The following is a 27,508-nucleotide window of genomic DNA, read 5'->3' on the forward strand; positions in this document are numbered from 1 at the left end:
GCTTGGTACAAGTGAAATGAGGCAAGGACAGACTTGTAATGACAGATACATTTATTCTCACCTATATTTATTTACAGCTGATTATTCAGAGCATGCTCTAAGAAGCAATATCTACAGAAGCTGTTCCACTTGCTAATAGGCTGGAAAATTTGCTGTTGCTATATTGTGAGCCTTTTCAGTTGCTTACCTTTTTCCAGTTAGACGGTAGATGGGAATGCCCATTACACACAGTTAGGGGGAAAGAAATCCATTGGAAAAGGAACATCTTGAATCATCACATCCATTGTTTCTGCTCCACCTGGCTTTGAGATATTGAAGCTGCCATCTCATCCAAACTGTCCAGTTACCCAGGAATCCTTTTTCCCCCATGCCTTTTATAGTCACAGTGGTGTTCCAAAAATAACAGGTCTCTGTTACCAAACATGGCCTTTTTTTTCATTAGGATGAGGTTCAGTGTCAGCAGTGGAGAGGAATTCCCCGTCCAGTGTAGAGAATGGAAATGAATCAAACTAGATTCCAGCATGTGGCTCTCTCACAAACTGGTGTACTGACAGCTCAATTGGGAGGGAGCCTGGACAAGAACAGCTTATGGTGGGCAAGACAGGACGATGAGACAGGCAGTCCAGGGTAGGGACACTCCAGTGTCTCCTCTTCTCCTGTGAGGGCTAAGGAAACTACTAATGCTAATAATTAATTTAATAACTTAAACGATAAACACTTTCAAGCTGCGTAATCTCTTGGATTCTGTTTCCTGAGAGTCTGCAGAACATCCTCAAGGAGTGATAGCCCCAAGTCCACTTTGAAGGAAAGGAAGGGATCAGAGCCTATTTCAGAGGTCCCACAGTCTGTAGCCTGGACTGTGTGGGAGTTAGTCATGTGTGTTTGTGTTGCCTTATGGTACTGAGGAGTGACACTGGAAAAGGAGATGGCTGTAGAGTGAGACTCCGTGTGGTCAATTATGTTGGGGCAGCTGGAACTGTCCAGATACAGCCGAGGTGGCTTAGGAGGTGCCTGTGCCTGTGCTAGATTTTGCTCACTCTTACAGACCAGGTACTCTGCTTTATCCTTCAGGTCTCTTAATGGTTCCCTCTTGTACTGTCCATTGTTCTCAAGTGTCTGGCTGGTCTGATTCAAAATAATGACTTGATTACCCAGCTTTTTATGCTTCCTGAACGAAAGACGCTTGAAGAACGTTGTGGATTTAATGGATCCTCTCCGCCAAGTATCCATGCTAGGCAGCAAAAGGAAGGGAGTTGTTCACTGCACTGTGTAGGAGGCCACTGGACTCCAATCTCGAGTTCAACAAAGAGCCACAACTCCTGTAAGGGAGAAAACAGGCTGGTATCATAGGAAGCGAAAACTCTTTCTTACCACCTCCCTGAGTTAATGGAACTACAAGATCTTTCGCCCATTTTGTACAGAAGGGAATCTCCCCCTTCAGTATAGAAAGGGTTGAGGTATCTGCCTGTTTATGCTTCAGAAAGGAACTGGTGAACAGCAGCAATGGCATGTAGACACAATGAGAACAGATTAACCCAGCATCTAGAACAGAAGAGCATGTCGGTACCATGGTAACCAGGCACCTTCATGGTGAAGGGCACAGCACAAAAGCCTCACTGAGTAGGTAGAAGGGGAGCCATTATCTCTGTCAAACTGAGGCACACAAAAGAAATACAGTCCGAGAGGAATTTCAAATGAGACAACTAGTAGAGACTGCATAGGAAATGAGCAAGCATTAGGAAAATTAATTTTAGAATAAAGACTTACTCTGTGGTGAAGCAGCAGCTCAGTTCTGCAGGCAGAGGGGAGACAGCAGAATTCAGTGATGAGAACCACGACCACTACCGTACACAACGTACTTGTGTGTTGCAATCAGCAGCTCAAGGCAAGATTCTGCTGGCTTGGAAACAGCCGGTAAATCCTACAGTGCCTCTTTCTCTTCTGCTCTCTTCCACCTCTTGTCATCGGTCTCTTGTCACTGCTTCCCAGGCTCTGATTCCTTGTGCGTATGTGTTTGTTTTGAGCCAAGCCCGTGTTGAGTCAGCCACGTCAGAAACTGGGTTTTGCACTATTGGTAACTGCCAAGGTTTCAGGAAGTAGGTGTGTGGAGAGTAGTGAAGCATCAGCGCACGCTCTGCCTGAGGAGAAGGCAAGATTCCTGAGGGGCACTTAAACTGGTTTCAGGAGATTCATCAACAGGACCTTTTGTTTTGTGACACAGCTTGGGAAAACTTGGATTCTCCTTGGAGAGCTCTAGCTACAGTGATTTCTGACTGGCTCACTGTATTGGTGAGATCCACAGATGGAAGGAGGGGGTGGTTCTTTTCGCCTTTAGATTTTAAAGCTTGAAGTGTCAGGTGGTGATGCATACATTCTGCTGTTGGTGACTCACATGCAAGAGCCTCGTGCTGGCTAATTAACCAACCCAGGCAGATGGCAGTGGGAATCTGCTCATTGGGTAGGAGCTCCAGGTTAGCAATGAAGGGAACTAGCTCATCTGTTGAAGACTGAGATTTGATTTGGCACAAGTGCTGACTTTCTCTGATATTACCTGTATCCATGCTGGTGTCTCATGGTATCAAAAGCTTGTTAATATAGATGCCAAAATATCAGTTACAGCGTAAGATTCTTCTATCTTCCCACTTCGAGAGTTCAGTTAATCATGTGCTTCTGTATCCCTCTCAGATCTATTCCATCTCTCCACTAGAGGAAGCTCTTTCCTGGGGTATGATGGAGAATTCACGCCTGCCCCACTTTCCTGCAAGAGCCCCCTTTTGCTCTAAGGGATGGTTTTTCTTGCTCTTTCATATTCACAGTTCTGTTTCAATCAGCGTGAAATATGACTATTTCCCAGAAATGTGGAATGCTTGTATTGATTTTCCGCATTGTTTTGTTAAGGTGGCTTTTCTTTAACTGTAGGTGTCAAGGGAACAAGACAAATGTCTAAAAGTAATGCTATACTTTGGGGAAATCTTTAAGTTATAGGCCCATGTACTGCCACTTTTCAAATACCATTGCCACAAAAAGCAGCTGGGCTCTGACAAGGTAGCTGTTTTCTGCTTCTTGCCTCATTGGAAAGGCAGCATAGCTACATTGGCTCCTCAGTGCTAACACTATTATTAATACTAATTTATATTACCATAGTGCTCATGAGCTGACCACATTGTACTAGGGTACTACACAAACACGGAACAGAAAGACAGTCCCTGCCACAGAGAGATTACAATCTAAGTATAAAACAAGAGACAACAGGTGGACACAGACAGACAGTACAAGGAAACAATGAGACTATATGGGTCAGCATAGAAAGCAGTGATCTCAGTTTGACCTAACAATTGATTTGGTCGGTAAAGCTGATGGTTCCCAAACAGGTGGGAGCAGATCTGAATCAGAAGGTACTATTTTTGTACAATCACTTGAGTACTTTAGAGAGGTTTAATTTTACAGCAAATGTGGTTTTGTACCTGGCAATATATGCATTTGACTCTTTACTGTTGTGTTTTAATTACACAGTACAACTGATGTCAGATATAACAGAGTAGAATTTGAGTGAGTTTATTGCTTATAGATGCATCCGATGAAGTGAGCTGTAGCTCACGAAAGCTTATGCTCAAATAAATTCGTTAGTCTCTAAGGTGCCACAAGTACTCCTTTTCTTTTTGCAAATACAGACTAACATGGCTGCTACTCTGAAACCTGTCTTTATTGCTTATATAGTTTGCGTATATTGTTACACTATTTGAAACATTAGTAGTTTTTCATTCTTTAGGAAAGCTGTTTTAGAAAGACAGCTAGGGAGGGTCATATTTAGTTATTGCAGATCACTCTTGTGATGTTGATTTGAAAAGGAACATTAAATTAACTTTAATGGTAAAAACTTGCATGAAGAACAGAAAACAACAAACACCAGAAAACATCAGTAATTTAGGTCAGTTTTGGCTGAATTATTTTTCTCTACCCTCATTAAAACACTGGAGATTCTAGAACTGAATGCTCAGAAAAATGTTTAATTGCTTATTTTGTGCATTTGACAATACTTTGTGATGGTCACTTTCCCCTGTTGTTCGTATGGCTCATACACAGAGAGAGAGGAACACACACAAAGGGACTGTAAAATCACAGAAACTAACACAAGGGGACTGAGGGGCCAGTGTAAACACTGACTAGATTAAGTTGACAGTGCCTCTGTAATAACCTAGAATAATCTGCCAGTCTGAGAACGTTATATTTACTCAAGCAAAGCACATTGTTTAATTCTACTGTTTGCTAATGGAAATGAGTTTTAGTGGAAATGGAAGTTCCTGAGTTTGTGTATTTGAGAATTCCCTCCTTAGCTGTAGCAGGATTAGGAGGAGTGCGGGCCACCCCGCCAACCCTTCACATAGCCTTTTGGGACCAGCTGGAGGAGCTAGAGGGTAAGGCAGTCTTCTGACGCCATTCTGTCTCTGTCCTCTCTGCTGAGATGGCCCATGAGGGTGTTCATTTTGATAGCCAACAGACAAGTGTCTACGTTATGTAGGCCAAACAGCTATCACATAGTAACAAATGTCATTGCTAACCTGACCGGCTGGGTATCTCTAACCTGCTGACATGCCAGGTGCAGCACCCATCTTTACTGCCACTGTGCGTTTGTACAGTTCATAACAAGTGGAGATTTCTGGGAGTTTGGAAACTATGGTGTAGGCTTTTCTTTACAAATCCAGTTCTGTCATTTGTTCCCTAGGATTCCGTGGTCTCGGAGCGGGATTATGAAAGCTTGGTTATGATGCGGATGCGCCAAGCAGCTGAGCGACAGCAACTGATTGAGCAGCTCAAACGGGAAGACGAGGAAGAGTCACATACATAGCATGGTGGAATACACATTCTCTCCCCTGTCCTTCAGCTAAAAACTTGTTTTCTTAAATTAAGTCAATAAACTTTTTTTTTTTTTTACAACCTTGTGGGAATATTTTCTTGGAAAGTGGACAGTTAACACTCAGCATCCACACAGTCCTTTGATGGAAGGGGGAGATGGCTGTCACCTAATCTAGACTTTAAAACAGTAGCTGCCCTGTAACTGAGGACCTTTTTCTGAGAGGTGCTAACAAAATGCAGCTCCCATAGATTTAAGAGTTGTAGCTGCTCAATATCTGTCAGGGTTAGGTCTTGAATTTTTTACACAGGAGCAGAAGTTTTTCATATAGCTTCTCCAGTCACACACATCTGACTGCTGAAAGTAGCCCATGGAAGGAAATCACAGTGTCTGTTTATATTAATTCTTTATTAGTTCATCGGCTACAGTAGGAATTGATCAGTACAAATCAATCCAGGAATTATATGCAGTTTGTGAGATTACACAGCCAATACCTGAAATAGTCACAGGACCTTTCTCCAGTGATGTACTTCTCTAAAGATATTTCAAAGACCATGTGTTATACTGGAATGGCAGTCTCAGGGCTGACCAGGACAATGTCTGCCCACGCCAACCATAATCCCACTTGAGAGTCAACGTTCAAACTGTTCTCAATGCTAAGGGGAGCTTGTTCAAATAGCAAGGACTGGGTCAGTGTCTGGCATCCTGTTCTTACTGTTCCAGGGACATTGCAACAAGTAGTCTATGCTTGACCTACTCTGAGGACTGAGCAGGGGCTGCATTTAAATGGTGGCCTCATGAGCAAGAAGATCAGTGCTTAACTTCTCCAGGGACAAGACCAGGCTAGTGTTTGACCTCACTCAAATACTTATTGAATGGGCAAGATTAACACTTATACTTGCTGGCATTTCCCAGACTGCCATTCAGACAAATACTTAGGAGGTGCCCTCCAATCTCCAAAGGATTCATGCATGATTTACCCTTAGAATTGAGTGGGCACATCTGCTTCTCCTTAGAGCTCATCTAATGGCATTGATGGTAGTTTTCCATTATGTGAAGTTTTGACTATACAGCACTTCCCTTGAGCATGCCTGGAAACTGGGACAAAAAGGAATTAATTAATGGGGAAGCTCAATGCCAATCCTCTGCTAGGTGATCCACAGCAATGTTTTGTGCAGGTGGAACACTACAGTCTTCAATGCTACTCCTTGTGGAGGCACCAAACCAGGGTCTGGCCCACCCCTGTCATGCTGACCACTCGGTAGCCATATTTCTCCAGCTTGTCCAACACAATACGGGGCGCATCATTCACGTAGTACTCCCAGCTGCAGCCAAAAAAAAAAGAAAGGAAACAAGATGGGAAGGTCGCAATGGATGGAAGAGGCACAGCTTCCCTTGCTAAACAGACCTTGTGTCTCCAGCAAAATCAAGTTAAACCTGTACAAGACACTGCTGTTGTCACTCTGGGATAGAGCCCACCAAATGTGCAATGTCCTGTTATACTACACTGAGACTAACAACTACAGGTTTCAAACTCTGTGAAGCAAATATGCCCAGAATTAAAGAGCCACCTAAAATTACAGTGTAATTGTCCAAAACCACAGTATGATTGGGTGCCTCAGCCTTTTAGAAGATTGAGCTGTTGAACCAACTCCCACATGTGCACTGTTGGGGCCTCATCAAAAAGAGGAGAATCCCTTTACTGATCAGAGAGAGGAAGCAGCATTTTATTTCTCTTTGAAGGTCTGCTGCAGGGGACTTGAGACCTGAAAGACGTATTGGTTGAAGGCTCCAAAATTGAGTTTCTTAGACAGCCAGAGTGCAGAAACACTCATAGCCACACTGTCACAAGGAGAGAAGAGCCCTGTTAGAAGGTGAATACATTCTAGGCAGAACTGGTAGTTAAGGTTGCCTGCCCTTTCCCATTCTACGAGCCTATTTTCAGTTGCTCATAACTTTGACCATTCAGGCTGAAGCTTTCTGTGCTGGGTTTCTGCCTCAGGCTGAATTGCATTGGAAGGTTTTCGCAAAAAGTATTGCTAAGGAGGAGATGAGAACTATACACTGTTTGCTCATGATAAAAAAAATGCTTAGTTTACGTGAGAAGCTCTGGTGCCCCCGTGGTTTGCAACCAGGGCTTGAAATTTGTAAGGGGGGAGCCTTTTTCTGTTCTCATGAAGATTCCCAACTTTGACCAAGTTATGAGCCTATGAAAAATCTGAGTTGACACTGGCTCAGTAGACATACTTGAGTTTTGCATCTAAATTCTCTGAAGATTGTCTGCACTGAGCATGCTCCACCCAGAGCAGAGCAGGACTTGCAATTGATTCTCCAGGTTGGTCATGGTAACAGAAGCAAGGAGACTGTGCTCTCAATGCTCTCCTTTGCTGGCAGTCAGGCTGCATGGAGGTGAAAGAAGCCTGACTCAAATACAGAGGGGACAACGGCCAGAATGGGATGAGCCTGTGGGGTGGAGACTGGGAATGAGAAGGCATGTGACTTTAGCAAAGCTTTTGACAGGGTCTCCCACAGTATTCTTGCCAGCAAGTTAAAGTAGTATGGGGTGGATGAATGGACTATAAGGTGGATAGAAAGTTGGCTAAATCGTCGGGCTCAACAGGTAGTGATCAATGGCTCCATGTCTAGTTGGCAGCCAGTATCAAGTGGAGTGCCCCAAGGGTCGGTCCTGAGGCCAGTTTTGTTCAATATCTTCATAAATGATCTGAAGGATGGCATGGATTGCACCCTCAGCAAGTTTGCAGATGCTACTAAACTGGGAGGAGAGGTAGATACACTGGAGGGTAGGGATAGGATACAGAGGGCTGTAAACAGAGGATTGGGCCAAAGGAAATCTGATGAGGTTCAACAAGGACAAGTGCAGAGTGCTGCACTTAGGACAGAAGAATCCTATGCACCGCTACAGACTAGGGACTGAATGGCTCAGCAGCAGTTCTGCAGAAAAGGACCTAGGGGTTACAGTGGAAGAAAAGTGTACCCTTGTTGCCAAGAAGGCCAATGGCATTTTGGGATGTATGAGATAGGGCATTGCCAGCAGATCAAGGGACGTGATCGTTTCCCTCTATTCGACATTGGTGAGGCCTCATCTGGAGTACTGTGCCCAGTTTTGGGCCCCACACTACAAGAAGGATGTGGAAAAATTGGAAAACGTCCAGCAGAGGGCAACAAAAATGATTAGGGGACTGGAACACGTGACTTATGAGGAGAGGCTGAGGGAACTGGGATTGTTTAGTCTGCAGAAGAGAAGAATGAGGGGGGATTTGATAGCTGCTTTCAACTACCTGAAAGGGGGTTCCAAAGAGGATGGATTTAGACTGTTCTCAGTGGTAGCAGATGACAGAACAAGGAGTAATGGTCTCAAGTTGCAGTGGGGGAGGTTTAAGTTGGATATTAGGAAAAACTTTTTCACTAGGAGGGTGGTGAAGCACTGGAATGCGTTACCTAGGGAGGTGGTGGAATCTCCTTCCTTACAAGTTTTTAAGGTCAGGTTTGACAAAGCCCTGGCTGGGAAGATTTAGTTGGGGATTGGTCCTGCTTTGAGCAGGGGGTTGGACTAGATGACCTCCTGAGGTCCCTTCCGACCCTGATATTCTATGTGTGGGGAGATGGACTGGACAAGGGACCAGTGGGGACTGGCTTGTTCCTCCAAACTGTGCACTGAATGAGGTAGGTATTCTTTGGGGGGAGGGTGAGAAGAGTATGATACTGCAATTAGACTGTACAATAATGTATATGCACAAGGGACTTAATAAAGGTTGGACAGACAACCCTAATTCTGGCATTTCCTAAAATAAGTACTTGACTTTGCACCCTTAATAATCTTTTACTTTAGTTTTTTGGATGTGATGCATATAAAAGCTGATTGGAAAAGCTACCTAGTTATCTGCCAGGATATGACCATACCAACAGATATGCTGATGATGATTGGAGCTATGGGGTCAGAGTCAGTGTTTGTGGAATCTTAAATTATAAATTTCCTGACTTCCAGACACTAAAAAACCCCAAAGAAATTCCCAAAATTGCTAAAGTTGAGGTTGTAAATTATTACTAAAGTGTGTGGGGGTGGGGGGCGTATTTTTAAAGTATAATAATGCTGAGATGTGAGAACTTGCTGAAGACTTGTATTTTATTTCTTCTGACACACTACGCTTTGTTATAATTCTAGGTGTGAGGTAAAGATATGTATTACAACTGCTTTTGAACTTAAAAAGCACGTTGAAAGCCTCTTATGGGAAGTATTAAGTGTCAATTTAGGCTCACATGTTGAGGTAAGTTCCATTATGCAGGTGAAAGAACTGAGGCAGGGAAGTTTTGTACTTGAGCAAGTTGGTGATGAGCCATGATCAGAACCCCGGTTGGATTCCTTGTCCTGTGCCTTAGTCACAAGACCCTTCATTGATCAGACAAAAAACACGTCCTATTTCACTTAAGGATTATAGTCATCAGTGTTTGTAGCCTGTCTGAAACAGTGTGGATTGGCTGTCAGAATTTACAAATTCCTCCTTTCCAGCTTGAGAGACATATAACTTCAGCAGACATCATGCAGAGCTTAAACCCTGAGCTTACCAAGTTAACGGTAACCTCGGATGCATCCTGAATAATTCACATTACCCATGAAGCCTTCCAAAACAATAATGATAGGCACTGCAACTATGGCATGAATGTGCCAAATTGGGAGAGTTTAACCTAAATGATCTGAAGGCTGGAAAAAAAAAGTTGCGGTGCTCTCCCAAGCTCAGCCTGCTGGGGACACCAAGTGAAACTCCCAGGAGCCTGTGCAGATGTTCAAAATAGGATCACATGCTTGTTTGGGATTTGGATACACCCTGGAGCAGGGCTAGATTAAGAAATAGGCACAACAGCCACATGCTTTGGACTCAGCCTCCCAGCCCTGTGGTGAAGGCAAATTCTAAGCTTTCATTTATTTATTTGGGGGGAGGGGGAAAAGGTGCTATCCTTCATAGTTACAGGAAAAGCCTGGACATGTGACCCACCTGTAACTGATGCAGTGATATCTGCCTGAGTCTACAGGCTGCCTTCAGCAAAACAGCAGTCACAAGAAGGAAAGCTGTGTGGCCCTACACCTACCACCAAAGACAACCAGACCTGCCCTGGGTGGGGAGGTGGCTTAGATGCCCTGCTGGCAGTGCAGTACTGGCTCTCCCCTTACTGGGGCTCAGATCTCCTCTCGGCTCCACTCCACAGGTCAGACTGGGGGTGGGAAAAGGTGGTGGTTCTAAAATGAAATGCCACTCTCAGTAGATTGTGCAGCTCTACACAATGTGATCATCCCTCTTTCTTACAGGCAGTGAAATAGTTAATTTTAGTGTTATAATTAGGCACCTGAGTTAACACGAATTCGGGCACCATTCACCTCCCTTAGAGCTTTTATTTCAGGCTCTCTGCAAACTCAGACATACATGCATTGGTTTGTGAATGAGCTTCAGGCTTATAATCAAATGCTGGTTATACAACTTAATTATGGAATCACTACTGTGCACCCAGAACACAGTGAAATCTACCCATTGTGAAGCTTCATTTACAATGAGGTAGACAGAAAATCCTGAGCTGCTTGGAGTTAAGCTTTGCTCTTCCTATAGTAAAGTTTCATGTCATGCTAAACAGGTTCTGCTGGGCTAATGCCCTTGGAATGCAGCAACTGTCCTCAGCGGGAGTGAGCTGCTGCATTCCAAGGGGGTTATTTTCTTCATACTCCTGGTCTCCTCTTGCTCAACCCCAGCAGTGAGAGAGGCAGCACGGAGCTGCTGCTCTTCGCTGTGGCCATCAAGAACCATCCTGTATGCATGCCATCCTAGCAAATGGGTGGGGTGATGATTAGCTTTACAAGACACCTACTAGCCTGGGGCCAACTCCCTGGTGGGAAGCCCAGCCCCTCTACTGTGGGACAGGAATAGATTCTGGGATTGCTATCAGATGCTGTACCTCTGTCATGATTTATTTTTGCAACTGCTTCTGACTGGTAGGTGTCTTACAAATTTGAAGCTCCCTCCCACCCCGCCCCAGCTACTGGGAGTGACCAGGATATTTTTGGTGTCATTCTTTCTTTAAAAACAATCCAAACAAAACCTGGTGGTGACTGCAGCAGTGACGTAGGGATGCATCCACTGCTTTACTATAGGCCTCCTTTTTTCTGGGGTCCTCTTCCACCCTGCATTACTCTATTGCCTGCCTTTGTTTGTAGCCCTGTGGCAGCAGCTCGAAAAACTGAATTTCTTGACAATTTCATTGCCAGCTAGTGGTTTTGAATAGCAGCATGAAACTGATTAGAGACTTGTAAATTCCACTCTGTTGCCATTAATTAGGCTAAACTATGGGGCAGAAGAGGCACTAGAACTGTGTCTTCAAATGCAGGAAGACAGCAGCACTGCATTGGTTTATGTTTGGAAGGGTCTCTTCAATCACAAGGACTAGAACTTTTTCTTCCCCAACTGAGAATTTAAGTTCTGTAGAGGTAGATAACTTAGGCCTCCATTTGCCAGGGTGATGAGTGAGGAAGGAGTTTTGCAAAGCTCTGATCACTAAAGTTTCAGGATACAGGGGGAAATGAGTAGGGCTACTTCTGTGTAATTAATGCTGCTGGGTTTTTTTCTCCTCCTCCACTCAAAGATGGAGGTGGACTCCAGTCAGCAGAGAAATCTAATAGCTTCTCCTCCACTGTTTTAATGATTTTTGTCAAAGAGAAATAAGCAGATCAAGTAAGAATGGATTTTGGATGTAAACAACATGTCAGTAACACTTGTAAGTTATACTAAAGTGGAAGGTGGTGTCAAAATCAATGCAAGCCGCAAAATAATAAGCAGGGACCTAGAGAAACTAGAACTATGGACAGAAAACAGCATTAAAAACTCCAGTTGGAAAAATACAAACTAATGTCTGGGGGAAAATTAGAAATTCACTGCCCACTGAAGTCAATGGAAAGGCTCCTATTGATTTCAATGGGCACTGGTTCAGGCACTCGGAACGGACATCTGGACAACAGCAGAGAGTGGCTAAACAGGGTGTCAACTTGCAATGTACTCTAGCAGCAAAAGAGGCCAGGAACCAAATCAGGGAGCTAGGAAGTGAGTCATTCTCAATGCAGCTCTGGCGAAACTGTACCTGGATTATTGTGTTCAGTTCTGGACACCTGAGTACCAGAAATATTAATGACTGGCAGGAGTTCAGATAACAGCAACAAAATGATTAGGGGCTGGATAAAGGATTGAATCATGAGGAAAGAGTAAAAAGCGAACTATGCCTAGCTTGGTTGAGCTAGGAGAAGGAAGGTGTGCACCATGATAAGCGCCTACAGATATTTGGAGACTGTAATCAGCAAGGACATTAGGGTGGCAAGATGGGAACATCCCTACAGAAAAAGGAAAGATGAAAGCTTAGCATTAAGAAGTGCTTCCTGGCAATGAGATATAATAGTACTGTAGACAGTGATTTGTTGCTGCATCATCCTAGGCAAGTCACTTCACTCCTCTGTGCCTCAATTTCTACCACTTACATCCTGGGGATAGAGACACTATGGCTACGTCTACGCTGCAATAAAACACTTACGGCTGACCTGTGTCAGCTGACTCAAGCTTGCGGGGTTCAGGCAGCAGAGCTGTAAAACTGCAGTTTAGATATTCAGGCTCGGGGTAGAGCCAAGCTCTGAGACCCTCCCCCATTGTGGGGTCCCAGAGCCCAGTCTCCAGCCCAAGCCCAAATTTCTGCACTGCAGTTTTATAGCCCAGCAGCTTGAGTCGGTTGACATGGGTCAGCTGTAGGTGTTTTATTGCAGCGTAGACATAACCTTGCTGATCTTTGAGACTGGCAGATGAAAAATGCAATACAAATATTATTTGCAGCCGTGTTGGTCCCAGGATATTAGAAAGACAAAGTGGGTGAGGTCATATCTTTTATTGGACCGGTGTCTGTTGGTGGAAGGGACAAGCTTTTGAGCTTCACAGAGCTCTTCTTCAGGTGTGGGCCCTTTCCATCAAAAGACACTGGTCTGATAAAAGATATTACATCACTACCTTGCCCCTCTCATATAAATATTTTTTTTGTTTGTTTGTTTTAAACAGGAAACTAAGAGGCAGTGCAAATTTTATACAGGGCTAACAGCAAAGAAGAGTTCCCAAGTTCTAATTCTAACTCTGCTGCTAATTTGCTAGGTTGCCTTTGGTAAGTCACTTAGGTGCCCTAAAAACCTTTAAAAAATCTAATCCTAAATCCCAATGGGATTTTAACACCTAAATACATTAAAAATACCTGACACTTAACCCTATGTGCCTCAGTTTCTCCATCTGTAAAGAGTAGGTCAAATTATCCGGAAATCTTTACAAAGTAAAGATAGATAGCCTATTAACCGGGAGTCATGCTGATGACCCTGTTCTTTTGAGGAAATAAACTGGACATAAAGGGATGTTCTCTGGATCCACTGCAATGTTTGTTGAGAGATAGGCTTCAGGGTAGCAGCCTCATTGACAGAAACACCAGTTTCATTACAGGTTTCAGAGTAGCAGCCCTGTTAGTCTGTATCCGCAAAAAGAAAAGGAGGACTTGTGGCACCTTAGAGACTAACAAACTTATTTGAGCATAAGCTATAGCTCATGAAAGTTTATGCTCAAATAAATTGGTTAATCTCTAAGGTGCCGCAAGTACTCCTTTTCTTTTTGTAGTTTCATTACAGTACACTACTACATCTGTCTTAATGAGACAGATTGGAGGGGCGTTAATGGGCCACTTCACCTTGAAAGGTCCCTTGAAATATGTGTTTATTTATGTTAAACAATCTGTGCCACTTTGCATTTAGCTGTGACACTCTAAGTACCTTTTCCAGACCTGAAGAGGAGCTCTGTGTAAGCTCAAAAGCTTGTCTCTCTCACCAAGAGAAGATGGTCCAATAAAAGATATGACCTCACCCACCTTCTCTCTTCAATGAAAAACTTCAGGAGTGAGAAAAGAAAACTGCCTGTGCTAGGTAGAGGGAGGGGTACCTGACAAAGGATTGGGGATGGTGAGGAGAGAGAAGCAGAGAGAGAAGTAGCACAGAAATGCTTACAAATGGTTCCCCAGCATGTTCCTCTTAATGGCACCCAGGTAGTCCATCAGATGTTGATCAGAATGTTCATCTCCAACCATTGTGGGTCCAACTTCCTGCAGAAGGAAATTAAAATTCAGCATATGAGAAAAAATACCATAGTCCGTGCATTTCTTCATCCCACCATTGAAGGGACAGGTTAAACAGAGAAGAGACAAAAAGCCCAAAGAGCAAACCCTTGCCATGTGAGATAGGGTATGTTCCCCACCCACATCCATGAGAAATGTGAGACTTTGTGGGGAAGGTTATTTCTTGCACTTGTTTGCCAAGTTACACTCCTGCTACCAGGATCACAAGCAGCACATCTAGGAAGAACTACTGGGAAGGAGATGGAGAGGAGAATCTGTTGTAGGTGGGCAGGAGAGATCATGTATATTGGAAACCTCTTTGTTCTCTAAATCCTGGTCTACACTACAAAGTTTGGTCAACGTAAGCCACCTTGTGTTGACCTAATAATGCATGCGTCTATGCTTAAATTTGTCTCCCACTAATGTAAGTGTCCCATTATAGCGACACAGTAACATCACCTCCCCGAGTGGCATTGAGCCATGGTTGATGTACTGAGATCAACACACTGCCAGTGAAGACACTACATTACTATGTCGACCTTAACAGTCCTCCAGCAGCTGTCGCAGAATGCCTGACACTGACTGCTGTGGTCATAATTGTGAAATCCATTGCCCTGGGGGTCACAGAGACCAGAAGCCCCCGCTTCAAATTTTTGAAATGCCTTTTCCTGATTGTCCTGTTGGTGAGCACACCTCTATTTGCTCTCCACTGTTCTGTGCAACCACCCAACTGACCATGTCAGCTACACGCTCCAGCTTGGAGTAAACAGGAGGTATTGGACCTCTGAGGCCTGTGGGAAGAAGAGCTTGCACAGCTATGGATCAGCTGTAGAAATGTGGACATCTATGAGCAGATTGCAAGGAAGATGCAGAAGGGTACAGCAGGGATCGGCACCAGTGCTGTGGGAAAGCGAAGGAACGGTGGCAGGCGTATCAGAAGGCCAGCAGTCGATCCAGTGGAGAGCCTCAGACCTGCCACTTTTACAAAGGCTGCATGCCACGCTTGGTGAAAACCCCACAAACCACCATGGAAACTTCTGAGGAGCCCAAGTCACAGTCCCTGGCATGAACAGCAAGGACGAGTAGAAGGTGGAGGAAGATGGGGGACATGTGACCGGAGGGTCCAGCTATGCCGTGATCCAGCACCTGTTTGAGACTCCACTGCAGCCCACTCAATCCTGGCAGTTGATCATGGGCGAGCCCAATGCAGGGGAAGGAATCTCAGGTAAGTAACTGTATTTCCTATCACAATGATGTACTGATGGCACATCACTTAACAGGACACAACTATCAACTGTTATTTAATTTACTCATACTAGAAGAGGTATAGGTATAGATCGCAATGGAACTTCCATGGAGGAACTCTGCAATCCTCTGCCAAAGGTTTCCAGAAATGGCAACCTTATTACTCCCTCTGCTGTAGGACACTTTCTCACACCAGTCAGTGCTAACTTTAGCAGGCATCATTGCAGCACACAGGCTAGCAGCATGTGGGCCTGGACAGCTTCAGGACATCAGCAGTATCTGTGCTCTCTGTGACTTTTTGTTACCCTAAGGAGTGAGATCTCAGCTAAAATCATCATTGCCTGTGGGAAATGGTGCCAGTATTCAGTGCTTTTGGCCTACACGCATAGTTTCATGAAACCAAGCAATTGCCTCCTCATTTTCCTCACTTCTAGCAAGCCATATTCAATATCGCTGCTGCTGTGAGTAGCACCGTGCACAAGCATTCCAAAGCAGAAATGTCAGCAAGCATGTCTTGTTTAAAACTTTAGGGGAGCAAAAGAAGGGAGTTCTGAAGCTTAACTTTTACTTTGCATCGTGACTATACTGATAACAGTGCCTGCAGCTGCGCACATTGCAAACTGTATGGAGAAGAAAGGCCCAGGAGTCCCAGCAGGAAAAGGAGAGGGAGATGTACCAAGACATAATGGGGCTTCTCCAGCAGCAAGTCCAAATGCTGGAAATTCTTGTGGACCTACAGGTTCACCAATCCCGAGCTCCTCTCCTTTTGCAGTCGCTGGAGAACTCCGTTGCAGCACTTCCCTACACACCCCCTCAACACATGGCATCAGGTGGGCCACGTCCCTATTCTACCCCAGGGAACATTGAGGACAACCACAGTTTCACACCTACTAACCTGTGGGAGCCACAGCTGCTGTATGTGTAGGTAACAGGGACATTACAATTCTTTCCCCTTGTTAAGTTCTGTTTCATTAATTTATTAAGTTTTCGATGTATTTGCTTTTAAATTGCACAGATTTTTCTTTGCACTGCTTTTCTTACTGAATAAAAATTATTATTTGGAAAACAAGTCATCTTTATTGGTTCACAATATATGCTGCAGAGTGCCTAGCACCCACTTACTTGATACTCATAGGCTCAGTAACAAACAGTGTAATTATCATAAATGTACAGCAAACACCACAAAATTACTAGATGCATTGTCAGAGTTATATTCACAGATGCACACCAAGCACCACACAATTCCTAACGGGCCCCAAAACAGCAGGCCAGGTAGAGCACAACACACCACCACACATTGCTGAGTTTGAACAGCCAGACACAAGAGCTATTAGAAGAGTTCAACATGGAGCTTTATGGGTCAGGGAGGCTTTGAAAGAGAATTTTAACAGCGAGACACAGTAAACAGCAACTCCAGCTCCACGTCAGCAACTTTTCCCCCTTTGCTTCACAAATATTATGCAGGACGCAGCAGGCAGCTATAGCCATTGGGATTTTTTTTCCCACTGAGCTCTAATCTTGTGAATAAAAAGCGCCAGCGTCCCTTCAATGTACCAAAAGTTTATTCAACTGTCATTCTGCATCTGCTGAGCCGGAAGCTGAATCTTTCCCTAGTGCTGTTGAGGTGGCTGGTGTACAGCTTCATGAGCCAGAGGTAGGCTGGGTCCCCCAGGACCACTACTGGAATTTCAACATCATCAATAATAATCCACCAGTCCAGAAAGAAAGTCCCTGATTGTAGCTTTCTGAACAGTCCTGTCTTCTTAAAGATGGGAGCGTCACGCACCTTTCCTGACCAGCCAACACTGATGTTGGTGAAGCATCCCCGGTGATCCACCCACACTTGCATAACTATAGAAAAGTAGCTTTTTCTGTATTCTGTGGCAAGGTTGTCTGACGCCAAAATGGGGAAGTATGCACAGTCTATTGCTCTACTGCAATTCGGGATCCCATTGCTGCAAATCCATCCACTATGTCCTGCACATTGCCAAGAGTCACAATCCTGCATAGCAGGAGATGATTAATGGCTCTGCACACTTGCATGACAATGGCCCCCACGGTGAATTTTCTAGTTCCAAAATGATTTCCCACTGATTGGTAGCAACTGAGCATTGCAAGTTTCCACAGTGTGATTACCACTCATTTCTCCGGTGCCAGTGCAGCTCCCATTTTGATGTCCCTGAGCTGGAGGGCTGAGGCGAGCTCGAAACACAGATCCAAGAATGTGGAATTGCGCATCCGAAAGTTCTGTTGTCACTGCTTGTCATCCCAAGCCTATATTATAATGTAATCTCACCAGTCAGTGCTCATTTCTCGGGCCAAGAACGGACACGCCCCCATCTGCAGATGCTCTGTGAATGCCAACAACAACCTTGAATTGGTTCTTGCTATGTCCCACAGCAACCTGACCGTCAGGCAATCATCATGTTCCCTGCTGATTTGTTATTCTTGCAGCTCTGCTAATACCAGAGGATCGTGCATCCTCTGTGGACAACATGTATGACAATAGTGCAGAGCTGTGCAGACTCCATGGTACGGTCAGAGATGGCAGACAGCGAGGAGCATGGTGCAGGTTCGTGGGATTTTTAAAAAGGCATGAAAATTATGGGATATAGATGACATTACAAGATGGAAACAGTTGCATGCTGGGAAGTTGACCCGTGTCCCAGTCACCCCTTCGTGACTTGTTTCTGCTCCACCACGCATTGCCAAAACTTCCCAAAAAACAGTGCACTGGACAGTGGCAGGATGCATACTGGGATACAAACCCTCCTGGTGAGTGCACACACCGCTGACACAAGGACCCAAGGATGCATGCACACAAGTGACATACTAACTGCTGAGGCCTTATGCTGACATAACTTATGTTGACCAAAGTTTGTAGTGAAGACACTCAGGGTATGTCTACACTGCAATTAAAAACCCGCGGCTGGCCTATGCCAGCTGACTCAGACTCGCAGGACTCAGGCAATTTAATTGCAGTAATGTTTGGGCATCAGCGTGATGTTTGGCCTCGGGCTGGTGCCCGGACTCGAGGACCCTACAAAGTGGGAGGGTCCCAGAGCTCAGGCTGCAGCCCTAGCCCGAACATCTACACTATAATTAAACAGCCCCTTAGCAGGAGCTCCGAGAGACAATGGTCAGCCAGTGTTTGGCTACTGATGTTGTTTGCCCACTTATGCACTTCCTACAGGACATAGGAGCTGCCTCCTCTCCCAATGGAAATGTGAGCCTTAGGCATGTTGCTCTAGCAGAGCCCTCTGCTGGCTGAACAAGGAGAGGTGCGGATGGGGTTTCAAAAAGATCCTTCTTCCAGAGGAATTCTCTAGCAGACAAAGGTGGTTTCATGAAATGAGAGGAAGATGCAGGTGACCATGTCTGGGAATAACCAGGTACGGAGACATGCCAATGAAATGTAAAGTGATTGGCATGTACTCTTTAAAGCGAAAAAAAGCAAATGGGATGGAGGTAGGAAGACAGAGGTGCTTTACATTGTGCCATGTATATCCCAACTGCTTGTATTGTAGCACTGTGTAAATGCTCTTTAAATGTGTCATTTTACAGTACATTCTCTGCCCCAAAGAACTTCACAAACCAAGGTCGTAATTATACTGTAATGTGTAAGGCGGGGGGCTAGGTTAAAACATGGTAGCCCTGGATACAATCAGAACACGGGTTAGTCTTACAACTGGATGAGACCAAACCATGCTTTAACCTTGTTCCTGAATTATACTGTGGCTCTGGGCTTTTGCATGGCCGTTACCAGACTATATTGATTATGGTTAAAACAGTTAGTTCCCATCTACACTGTAAGAATGAACTGTGTTTTAACTATGACTGGGGACAACAGTCTTGTAACAGAGTCCTTCAACATAATAGAAATTACAGGGCTAACAGGAACTAAAGACAACCCACAGGACAACAGTCCAGGAGGAGCGTGTATTTGGTGAGGAAAGGAGGACTCGAGAACAAAGCACCTTAAACACCTAATACTCTGCCTGTCTATAGCACTTCCAGCCACAGAATTCAGAATGCTTTACAGCCATTTATTTTTTAATCTTCACAACCTGTGTGAGGTAGTCAATTATCACCCCTATTCAGAGTGGATTGATTTAAATCAAGGCAATTTAAATCATCTAATGGAAAGCCTTGATTTAAATAACTGATTTTAATAAACTCTTCCATTTGTGCTTCAGTTATTTTCTAAAGAAAGGTGCATTCTCATTCATTGATATAACCACTAAAACATAGAATCATAGGACTCAAAGGAACCTCAAGAGGTCATCTTGTCCAGTCCCCTGCATTCATGGCAGGACAAGTATTATCTAGACCAGTGGTTCCGAAACTTATTCCACCACTTGTGCGGGGAAACCCCCTGCCGGGCCGGGCCGGTTTATTTAACTGCCGCATCTGCAGGTTCAGCTGATCACGACTCCCAGTGGCCGCGGTTCGCTGCTCCAGGCCAAAGGGCACTTCTAGAAGCAGCGCGGACCGAGGGACGTACTGGCCGCCGCTTCCAACAGCTCCCATTGGTCTGGAGCAGTGAACCACGGCCAGTGGGAGCCGCGATCGGCCGAACCTGAGGACGCAGCAGGTAAACAAACTGGCTCGGCCCGCCAGGGGCTTTCCCTGCCCAAGCGGCGGAACAAGTTTGGGAATCACTGATCTAAACCATTGCTGATAGGTGTTTGTCTAACCTGCTCTGAAAAATCTCCAAACCTCACATGTTGATTTATAACTAAATAGAGCCTTTACACTGGATTTGTTACATCTTTTTGCTACCTTGCAGGGTACGCTATAACTACAGACATTTATACAAGCAATTATATAGCTTAATATTTTCAGATTCTTATTTATTAATTGACAGGTTTCAGAGTAGCAGCCGTGTTAGTCTGTATTCGCAAAAAGAAAAGGAGTACTTGTGGCACCTTAGAGACTAACAAATTTATTAGAGCATAAGCTTTCGTGAGCTACAGCTCACTTCATCGGATGCATCCAATGAAGTGAGCTGTAGCTCACGAAAGCTTATGCTCTAATAAATTTGTTAGTCTCTAAGGTGCCACAAGTACTCCTTTTCTTTTGATTTATTAATTGTACATTTTTAGTATGTTTGAAAATGGTGAATGATATTTCTTTTATTTACTAGATAATTAACTTTTTGCTCATGATTTGTGTTATGCTGCATTAGCGTGGTACCTGGAATTTAATTAAACACACAAAACAGCATATGACATTTATTTTTATTAAGCAAAATAAGCCCTTAATACAGTACATGAACTATTGTGCCATACTTATGAAGCTTGATCTCAAAAGCTGGATGTTTTCCCCTGATTCTTTATATTAAAAAACAGTCTTTAACTCAACGTTTCTCCATAAGCTCATGGATTCAGCATATTTAACTTTTATGTAAATATTGAGACATTATCATAAGTTTTTATGATACAAAAATCTATTTTGTATTACATTCAGATTTCATTTTAAACCAGTTTTTTTTAAATTATTTATATAACAAAGCTAAAAAATCCAGTTTAAGTTTTAAAAAAAATCTAATTTTTTATGGTTTCAACAAAAAAAAAAATCTATTTTTATTCACCTTGGCCCTATTTTTACAGAAACAGAAATGGAGGTACAGTGCCTAAGTGACTTGTGTGAGGCCACAGAATGAGAAACCAATAATCCTGGCTCCTTGTCCCCTATTTGACAGAGCATTATCAACTGCTACAATTGGGCATGGAGGGGTGCTGTATCCAAGAGGGGGTCACTCCCACATGTTCTGGAACCTAGTACAGCCATCACTAGACTATAGGCACCAAATGCAATAGTTAAAAACTCATTTTAACTACTTAAACTTAGTTAAGAAGAGCATGAGGGTAAAATTGATATTGAGTCAAAGGATTTTACTGCCCCAGGCAAACGGGAAATATTTGCTCTTCCTCATCACAGGTCAATTACATTTCTGGCCGGCTGTATGGTATAGCTGGCAGTGGATAGAAAGCAGCAGCAGAAAGTAGTCTTCTCTGGAGCCATCAAGGTTGAAGGAGCAAGAAAATATGATGATTTTGTTTTTACAAGAGAGATGAATCTTGGAGCCCAGAAGTTCCATGGAATTTCAGAAGGGGAGAACCAGAGGTGTGCCCAGAAGGGATGAAACAACTCCAAACAGTCTAGAAGTACAGACTCAGGGCCTGATCTTGCTCCTACTGAAGTCAATGGCAGTTTTTCCGTTTTGCCCTTGACTTCAATAGGGGGAGGAGCCATAGGCGGTGAGTTATACGGGCCCATGGTGCCCATGCTCCACCAATATTCAGGAAGATGGGCCCGGCTTCACCACTGTTTGGGCTTATATTTTCAGAGCCATCCCGTCCATAGGACCGACCAGGGCAACTGCCCCAGGCCCCACGCTTTGCGGGGCCCTGCACTTCAGGAGGATGTGGGGTCTAGGGCAGCCTGGGGAGTTAGCGGTGCCGGCAGCAGCGAGCGACCCAGCCAGCTCCGCTCTGCCTCTTCCTGCCCCTGCTCCGCCCTGCTCCCACTCCACCCCTTCCCCCAAACCCCCTCTGCCTCTTCCTGCCCCTGCTCCATCTCCTCCCCACCCCCTTCCCACAAGACTCAGCCCCGCCTGTTTCTGGCTTCCGCCCCCTCCCAAAAGCAATGCCAGGAGCTGGCAGGGCAGAGCAGGCTGGGGCTGGGTCACTCACTGCTGCCAGCATCAGGCCCCCTGCTAACCACCCAGGCCACCCTGGACCCTGCATCGCCCTAAAGCATGGGGCCCCCAAAGCGCAGGGCCTGGGGTGATTGCCCCGGTCCATCCTATGCACGGGACGGCTCTGCTTGGACATGTTCTGGGCACCGCCGAAAATTATACAAACGTGGCACCCATGGGAGGAGCTGTTTCTCAGGTCTAGTCTACATTAGAAAAGGTTTGCTCATAGAGCTATATTGGCATACCCTCCTACTGTAGATGCAGCTGGTAGCTGGCAAAAGAGTGCTTTGGTTGCTATAGCTTATACCTGTGCTCTGAATGGAATAAGCTATAGTGCCAAAAGCACTTGTTTGCCAGCATAACTGCATCTACACTAGGATATAAAAGTATTGTAAAAAATAAAAAACAACCCACACCTCTCTAATAGACATTACTATACTGGCAAGATTTAAGTGTAGACCTGGCCTTAGTGACAGAGAAGAGAGGGGTTACGCCGAGGAAATAGCAAGGCCTGTGAACAAGAAAGGAACAGAGCCTGGAGACCTTGTATTGATTTCCATGAACTAACCTTAGGGACACATAAATTTGTTAGTCTCTAAGGTGCCACAAGTACTCCTTTTCTTTTTGCGAATACAGACTAACACGGCTGCTACTCTGAAACCTATCACATATGTGCTGTTCCTGAAACGTGGGCTCAGGGTAATAGTGGGCAATGGCACAATTACGCGAGCCTATGTTACAGAAGCAAACAAACTAGCAGCTCGAAGCAGTGCACCTTGACCCACTACTGGTTTAGCAATGAAATTACCGGACAGTAAAGGCAGCTAAGTCCAGCGCAGTGGGAGCCATGCCCCCCTCCTTCTGGCCATTGCCAATGTGGACCAGGTGAAAGGAGGGATTTTTTTTTATTTTTTTTTTAAATGTACATTAGCCCACTACTGATTTCAGTTGTTGTTTCACTTGTGGACCAATGACAATTTTAAGCTCTATAACATTTGCTATATCCCATTGAAGAGCTGAGATCCCAAACTCTCCAGTGACACATCAGAGCACCCAATTCTGCAATTGGATCCACTGGAGTGGATCTCTGTGCCACGCAAAGAACCATTGATTCCAAGGGAACTCTAAGAGGGGACAGGAGTTTGCCCACAGCGATCCAACTGTAGGACTGGGGGCCAATATTTGTAACTAGCTCTGAGGATTTATGAAATGGAGACATGAATACTGTCACTATGTCACACACACACACACATTTTCCTACCATCCAAAGCTTATCTGTGGTAAGTAAGGCAACCTGGCCATGCAGACACAGAGATATGAAAATCTGTACCAATAAAACTTTTAAAAGCACTGGAAATAGCAAGTATTATATTGAATTATAAACAAGACGAGATGGTGTGTGACTATTTGGGATCATTTACATAACCTGTGAAGGGTTAAAGCATCTCCCCCAAACCCATTACAGTAAACAGGACAGCCTTTATTCCACTACACACCATCATGTTTTCTCGCTGTATATAACATACACACAGTTTCAGAAGGGTGTGTAATAGGAGAAGTTCTTCCACTACCTGAGTTTGTATTTTTTTTTACAGAACTCCTGACCATGGATTACTTTGTTTCACAGTCGAGTTCTTCTTATTGCAAAAACCACATCCTCATATTCTGGACTTCAGTCAACATTTACAAGTCTCCCCTTTAAAAAATAAAGAAAACAAAACAACTTTTGTCTGCTTTTTAGGCTTTATCCAGACAGCACCTGAAACTCTGTTAGCAATCACTGTGTTTCCTGACCTGTGTGAACCAATGTTTTTGTCCTGTACATGACTAGATTAGACAAGCAGGCTATAGACTAGTTGGAGTGCCCAGAGTACAACTGTCAGATAAACATCCCTTTCCACAGTAACTATGCTAGCAACAGTATTTAAACATGGTTTCAACTGTATTGTTGCATGTTGAACATGCATAACAGGGTCAGACTTCCTATTTCCCTCTGTAGGGCCATCAGGCAGAGGAGCGGAGGCAGGACTATTTGCAGGGAATGGTGAAAATTGATGGTGAAGGCGGCCACATGTGCTGGTTTGTTAGATGGCAGGACAATTCCTTCTCAGACACACTCAGGCTCTAACAGCTAGTTTCCTTTTGTCCCCATAAATTACCTCTGAGCTATGGACTATGTTTCTTCCTATTCAGTCAGAGCCCTAAGGGCTTGCCAACACTAGACTTTTGTAACTGATTGCCAGTTAACTCGAGGTACAGAAGTCTAGCATAGACATACCCTGAATGATGCCCACATGAGACACCCAGGAAAGGGAGAGGACAGTCCCTTGGGGTTTTTCCTCTCCAAGTCCCAGAGACAGTTATCTGGCTACGTGCAAGACTCTTTAAGTGTATCCTCTTTAAGTGTAAACCATGTATCCTGGGAAAGGGGAGGGAACTTATCAAGCCTGGTACAAGTGTCAAAACACAACCAGGTAACACATGCCAGGATCTACCTTGGATAGGGGAAAGACAGCAGAGAGGAAAAGAGTCAAGGACTATATTAGCTGCACAAGGAGGCAACAGTACAGCACACCCCTAGTGGAAAGTAGAAAGTCAGCTGTCACCCAGCTGTTTGGAGAAGGTACCTATACAGCTGGACAACAGTACTGTACATTAAACTCCTGGAATGGGGGGTGAGAAGGGAATCAGCTGCCATCCAGCTGTTTGCCAAAAAAAAAAAAAAAATACTAGTTACCTCCAAAGCTGGGTCGCAGTATCTCAATACTACAGGAGCAATTCATCTATTTTTAAAATGCATTAAAATCTCTGTACAGCTAGGCAACGGTAATATACATGGCATCCTGGAATTGAATTTGGGGGGAAGGAATCAGCTGTCACCCAGATGTTTGCAAAGCTACTAAATTACCTGCACAGCTGGACAGCAGTACATCACACCCCTAGAGAGGGGAAATCAAGCGTCATCCAGCTGTTCGAAAATTCAAACACAAACAAATCGTCAAGCCTGGATTTTATACCGACCGCCAGCAGCAGACAAAGAAAACCATGCACTGGAAATAAACCAGGCAGCGTGTCAGAAACATCAGTGCACATTAATGAGAAGCAGCTGCCACCAGGGACAAGCGTGGGCTCAAGAGAGAGAGCGCGATCCGCTCCGGAGTGCGGCTGGCGCCCCGCGCAGCCGGCTTGGTGCTGCCACGAATCCCGAGCGAAGCCAGAAGTCGCCCGGCTGCCATGATTCAAAGCACGGAAGCCGTTCCCAGCCCTGCCCCCTCTGCGCCTGTATTTCTCTGTCATCTCCAGCTCCCGCCCTTGCCGGGGACGGGAGAGCTGCTACAGGCTGGGCGTCTCGGGCGGGGGAAGGAAGGGCTCGGTCCGGGGGCCGTTACACCAGGCGCTCGCATGGCCGCTAGGGAGGCGGAACCACGGCCCCAGCGGGAGAGGGTGCGCCATGCTCCGGCAGCGCACACTCACCATGCGGATCTGCGTGCTGATGAGAACGTAGGGCATGATCCCGGCTACCCCCGGCACCAAGGCGGAGTCCGTTGCCCACCGCTCCGGCTCGCAGTCGGCCTCTGCCTCCAGCCCCAGCTTAGCCTCCCGCACGTGACACCCCGGCCAGCCGCGGCCACACCCCCGCCCGGGGCAGCCTATAGCCCGAGGGGCCTGGGCGCGCCGCAGCGCGGGACGGGACCGTTCCCCTCCCCCTCGTGCTGCCGGGGCTGCTCCCAGGCGAGGCTGCGCTCAGGGCCTGGCTGCCAAGGCGGCTGGCGCTCCCGGCACCTGAGCGAGCCTCGCGGAGGCGTTGGCGAGGAGGGCTGCGCGGCGTGTTGCTGCCAGACTGGGGCACTGAACACGGGGGAGCTCGCCGAAGGGCGTGGGGGAGCCTGGACGCGTCTGCGGACAAGGCCTCCAAGCAGAGGGCTGGGTGGAGGGCGTGGGGAGCCGGTCCATGGAAAGTTTTGAAACCCGGGAGGGCTGTCTTGCATTGGATACAGAGCTAGTTAGGGAGCTGGTGTAGCTAGAGGAGGGCAGGGGCCCGGCTTTGGGAGGCTTGATTTATTGTGCTTTCCCCTTTCTAGTTGCATCCACCAAAGGGAACCAGAAAAAAACAACGCTCATCCAACAATGCGTTGTACTTGGTGCAAATGTCAACCTGCCCAGGCTGCCTCCCTAGGGATATCCCCCCATCAACCTCGAGACACACTATTAACAGGCCTGTAACAGGACCCTTCCCTCTCTTTGCTCCAAACTAGGCCCTAACACTACTTCTAAAGGAGGAATTAAATCTTGACTCAAAAGCAGGTAGAGACCTGAACACCAGACAGTCTCAGGAGTTGTTCAAGTGCCTCCTGCTAACAGCCCCAGTGGACTTTGTTCAGAGTTTAACTGCAACGAACCCCTGAAAAATAAAAGGAAGGGAAGCAGAAGGTGGAGCTAAAATACTCCCCTCTGTGTAAAACAGAATATCATAATCTCCCTAGCAAAGAAGCTGGGGGTGGGGTGATATTGCAACCAGTGCAATCTTACAATGTGTAATGCTGGTTAAGGAGTGAGTATAAGCAGGACTCTTGGGAGATGCAATGGATAGTAGAACCTAACTTTTGCCCTCTCCTGGGGGTGAATGACCCCACTGATGCAAGGGATTGCAAATTCCATCCCCTTGTGCCAATAGGGTGAATATAGCCCTTGGGCTGTAGTATTCCTTGGAGGTATGATGAGCAGTTATGTTAACAGAATACAGATACTCTGTGGGTACAACAGAGTGATTGTATATCACAGTAGCATTTTGTATGGTCAGAGTTTTGTACAAACAGTAATGAATCCTCACCACAACCCAGGGAGGGAGGGAAGTAATAATATCCCCATTTTACAGAGGGAGAGACTGAGACATGGAGGATTGATGTGACTGCCCAAGATTGTGTAACAAGGCAAAGTCAGAGACAAGAGGAGACCTCAGGGGTTCCTAGCCTCCACTCTTGTGCTCAGTTGATGGCTACTCCAGAGAGTATCTAACCATGATTTGTGAGCCAAGCATGTCTCACAAGTAATGTATCTGTTTTTTGATGGTGGAAAATTGTACATTCCACCACATCACTGGCTACTGGATAAGTCCTGCAAGGTCGTTGATGTTGGTTCAAGAGGAGGATGGTGTCTTAAGTGTGGACAATGAAGAGGGATTGAAGAGATCAAAATCCAGTAAGCAAAATCCCTAAAAGTGAACTTGTGCTTGCTATTACATTAGGCCCCGGCGCCATTGAGTAAGAATGTCATAAAAAAGCCAATTTGATACACGGACCCAGGAGTTATCATACTGGATAAGAACAATGATTCAGCTAGTGCAGAGTCTATCTCCAACATTTGTGCATCTCAGCTGCTACAAAGGAAACGGGAAGAACCCTGAAAGTTAGCAATTATGGAATAACTTGCCCATAGAGGAAATTTCTCCCTTATCCTTCCAGACAGGGTATGTCTACAGTTCGAGCTGGGAGTGTGATTGCCAGTTCATCAAGCTAGCACACTAAAAA

General features: G+C 45.4%; 3 protein-coding genes across 4 annotated transcripts in view; 1 reads left to right on the top strand and 2 right to left on the bottom strand.

Annotated features, from left to right (window-relative positions):
* DNAJC17 (DnaJ heat shock protein family (Hsp40) member C17) overlaps positions 1-4,930 on the top strand; it is a 28,400-nt gene extending 23,470 nt beyond the window's left edge. The window contains exon 11 of the mRNA XM_038408025.2: positions 4,724-4,930. Within this exon, the coding sequence (XP_038263953.1) occupies positions 4,724-4,846 (123 nt within the window). The 3' untranslated portion in view covers positions 4,847-4,930. The remainder of the gene's footprint in view (positions 1-4,723) is intronic.
* On the bottom strand, positions 37-25,498 carry C6H15orf62 (chromosome 6 C15orf62 homolog). 2 transcript variants are annotated; one of them, XM_038408027.2, is made up of 4 exons: positions 25,455-25,498; positions 13,926-14,020; positions 1,768-2,913; positions 37-1,319 (listed from the first exon to the last, which is right to left on the bottom strand). In XM_038408027.2, the coding sequence occupies exon 4, from the start codon at positions 1,228-1,230 to the stop codon at positions 721-723; it is 510 nt and encodes a 169-aa protein (XP_038263955.1). In that variant the 5' UTR covers positions 1,231-1,319; positions 1,768-2,913; positions 13,926-14,020; positions 25,455-25,498; the 3' UTR covers positions 37-720. The 2 variants fall into 2 exon arrangements, with proteins under 2 accessions (XP_038263955.1, XP_043373312.1); XM_043517377.1 differs by lacking the exon at positions 25,455-25,498 and having other exon boundaries at positions 37-2,913.
* GCHFR (GTP cyclohydrolase I feedback regulator) lies at positions 5,246-25,684 on the bottom strand. The gene is made up of 3 exons (XM_038408030.2): positions 25,455-25,684; positions 13,926-14,020; positions 5,246-6,177 (listed from the first exon to the last, which is right to left on the bottom strand). The coding sequence occupies exons 1-3, from the start codon at positions 25,488-25,490 to the stop codon at positions 6,054-6,056; spliced, it is 255 nt and encodes an 84-aa protein (XP_038263958.1). The 5' UTR covers positions 25,491-25,684; the 3' UTR covers positions 5,246-6,053.
* Between the last annotated feature and the right edge of the window lie 1,824 nt (positions 25,685-27,508).

This window comes from Dermochelys coriacea, chromosome 6 (assembly GCF_009764565.3).
Source record: "Dermochelys coriacea isolate rDerCor1 chromosome 6, rDerCor1.pri.v4, whole genome shotgun sequence".
Classification (NCBI taxonomy): domain Eukaryota; kingdom Metazoa; phylum Chordata; order Testudines; family Dermochelyidae; genus Dermochelys; species Dermochelys coriacea.

Bases quoted from the DNA above. Each gene is read 5' to 3' on its own strand.
- GCHFR (XM_038408030.2), bottom strand. From the start codon at position 25,490: ATGCCCTACGTTCTCATCAGCACGCAGATCCGCATG. The intron at 14,021-25,454 runs GTGAGTGTGCGC...TTCCTTCTGCAG, and splicing joins TCAGCACGCAGATCCGCATG to GAAGTTGGACCCACAATGGT. The intron at 6,178-13,925 runs GTAAGCATTTCT...TTTTGGCTGCAG, and splicing joins AACATGCTGGGGAACCATTT to CTGGGAGTACTACGTGAATG.
- C6H15orf62 (XM_038408027.2), bottom strand. From the start codon at position 1,230: ATGGATACTTGGCGGAGAGGATCCATTAAATCCACAACGTTCTTCAAG.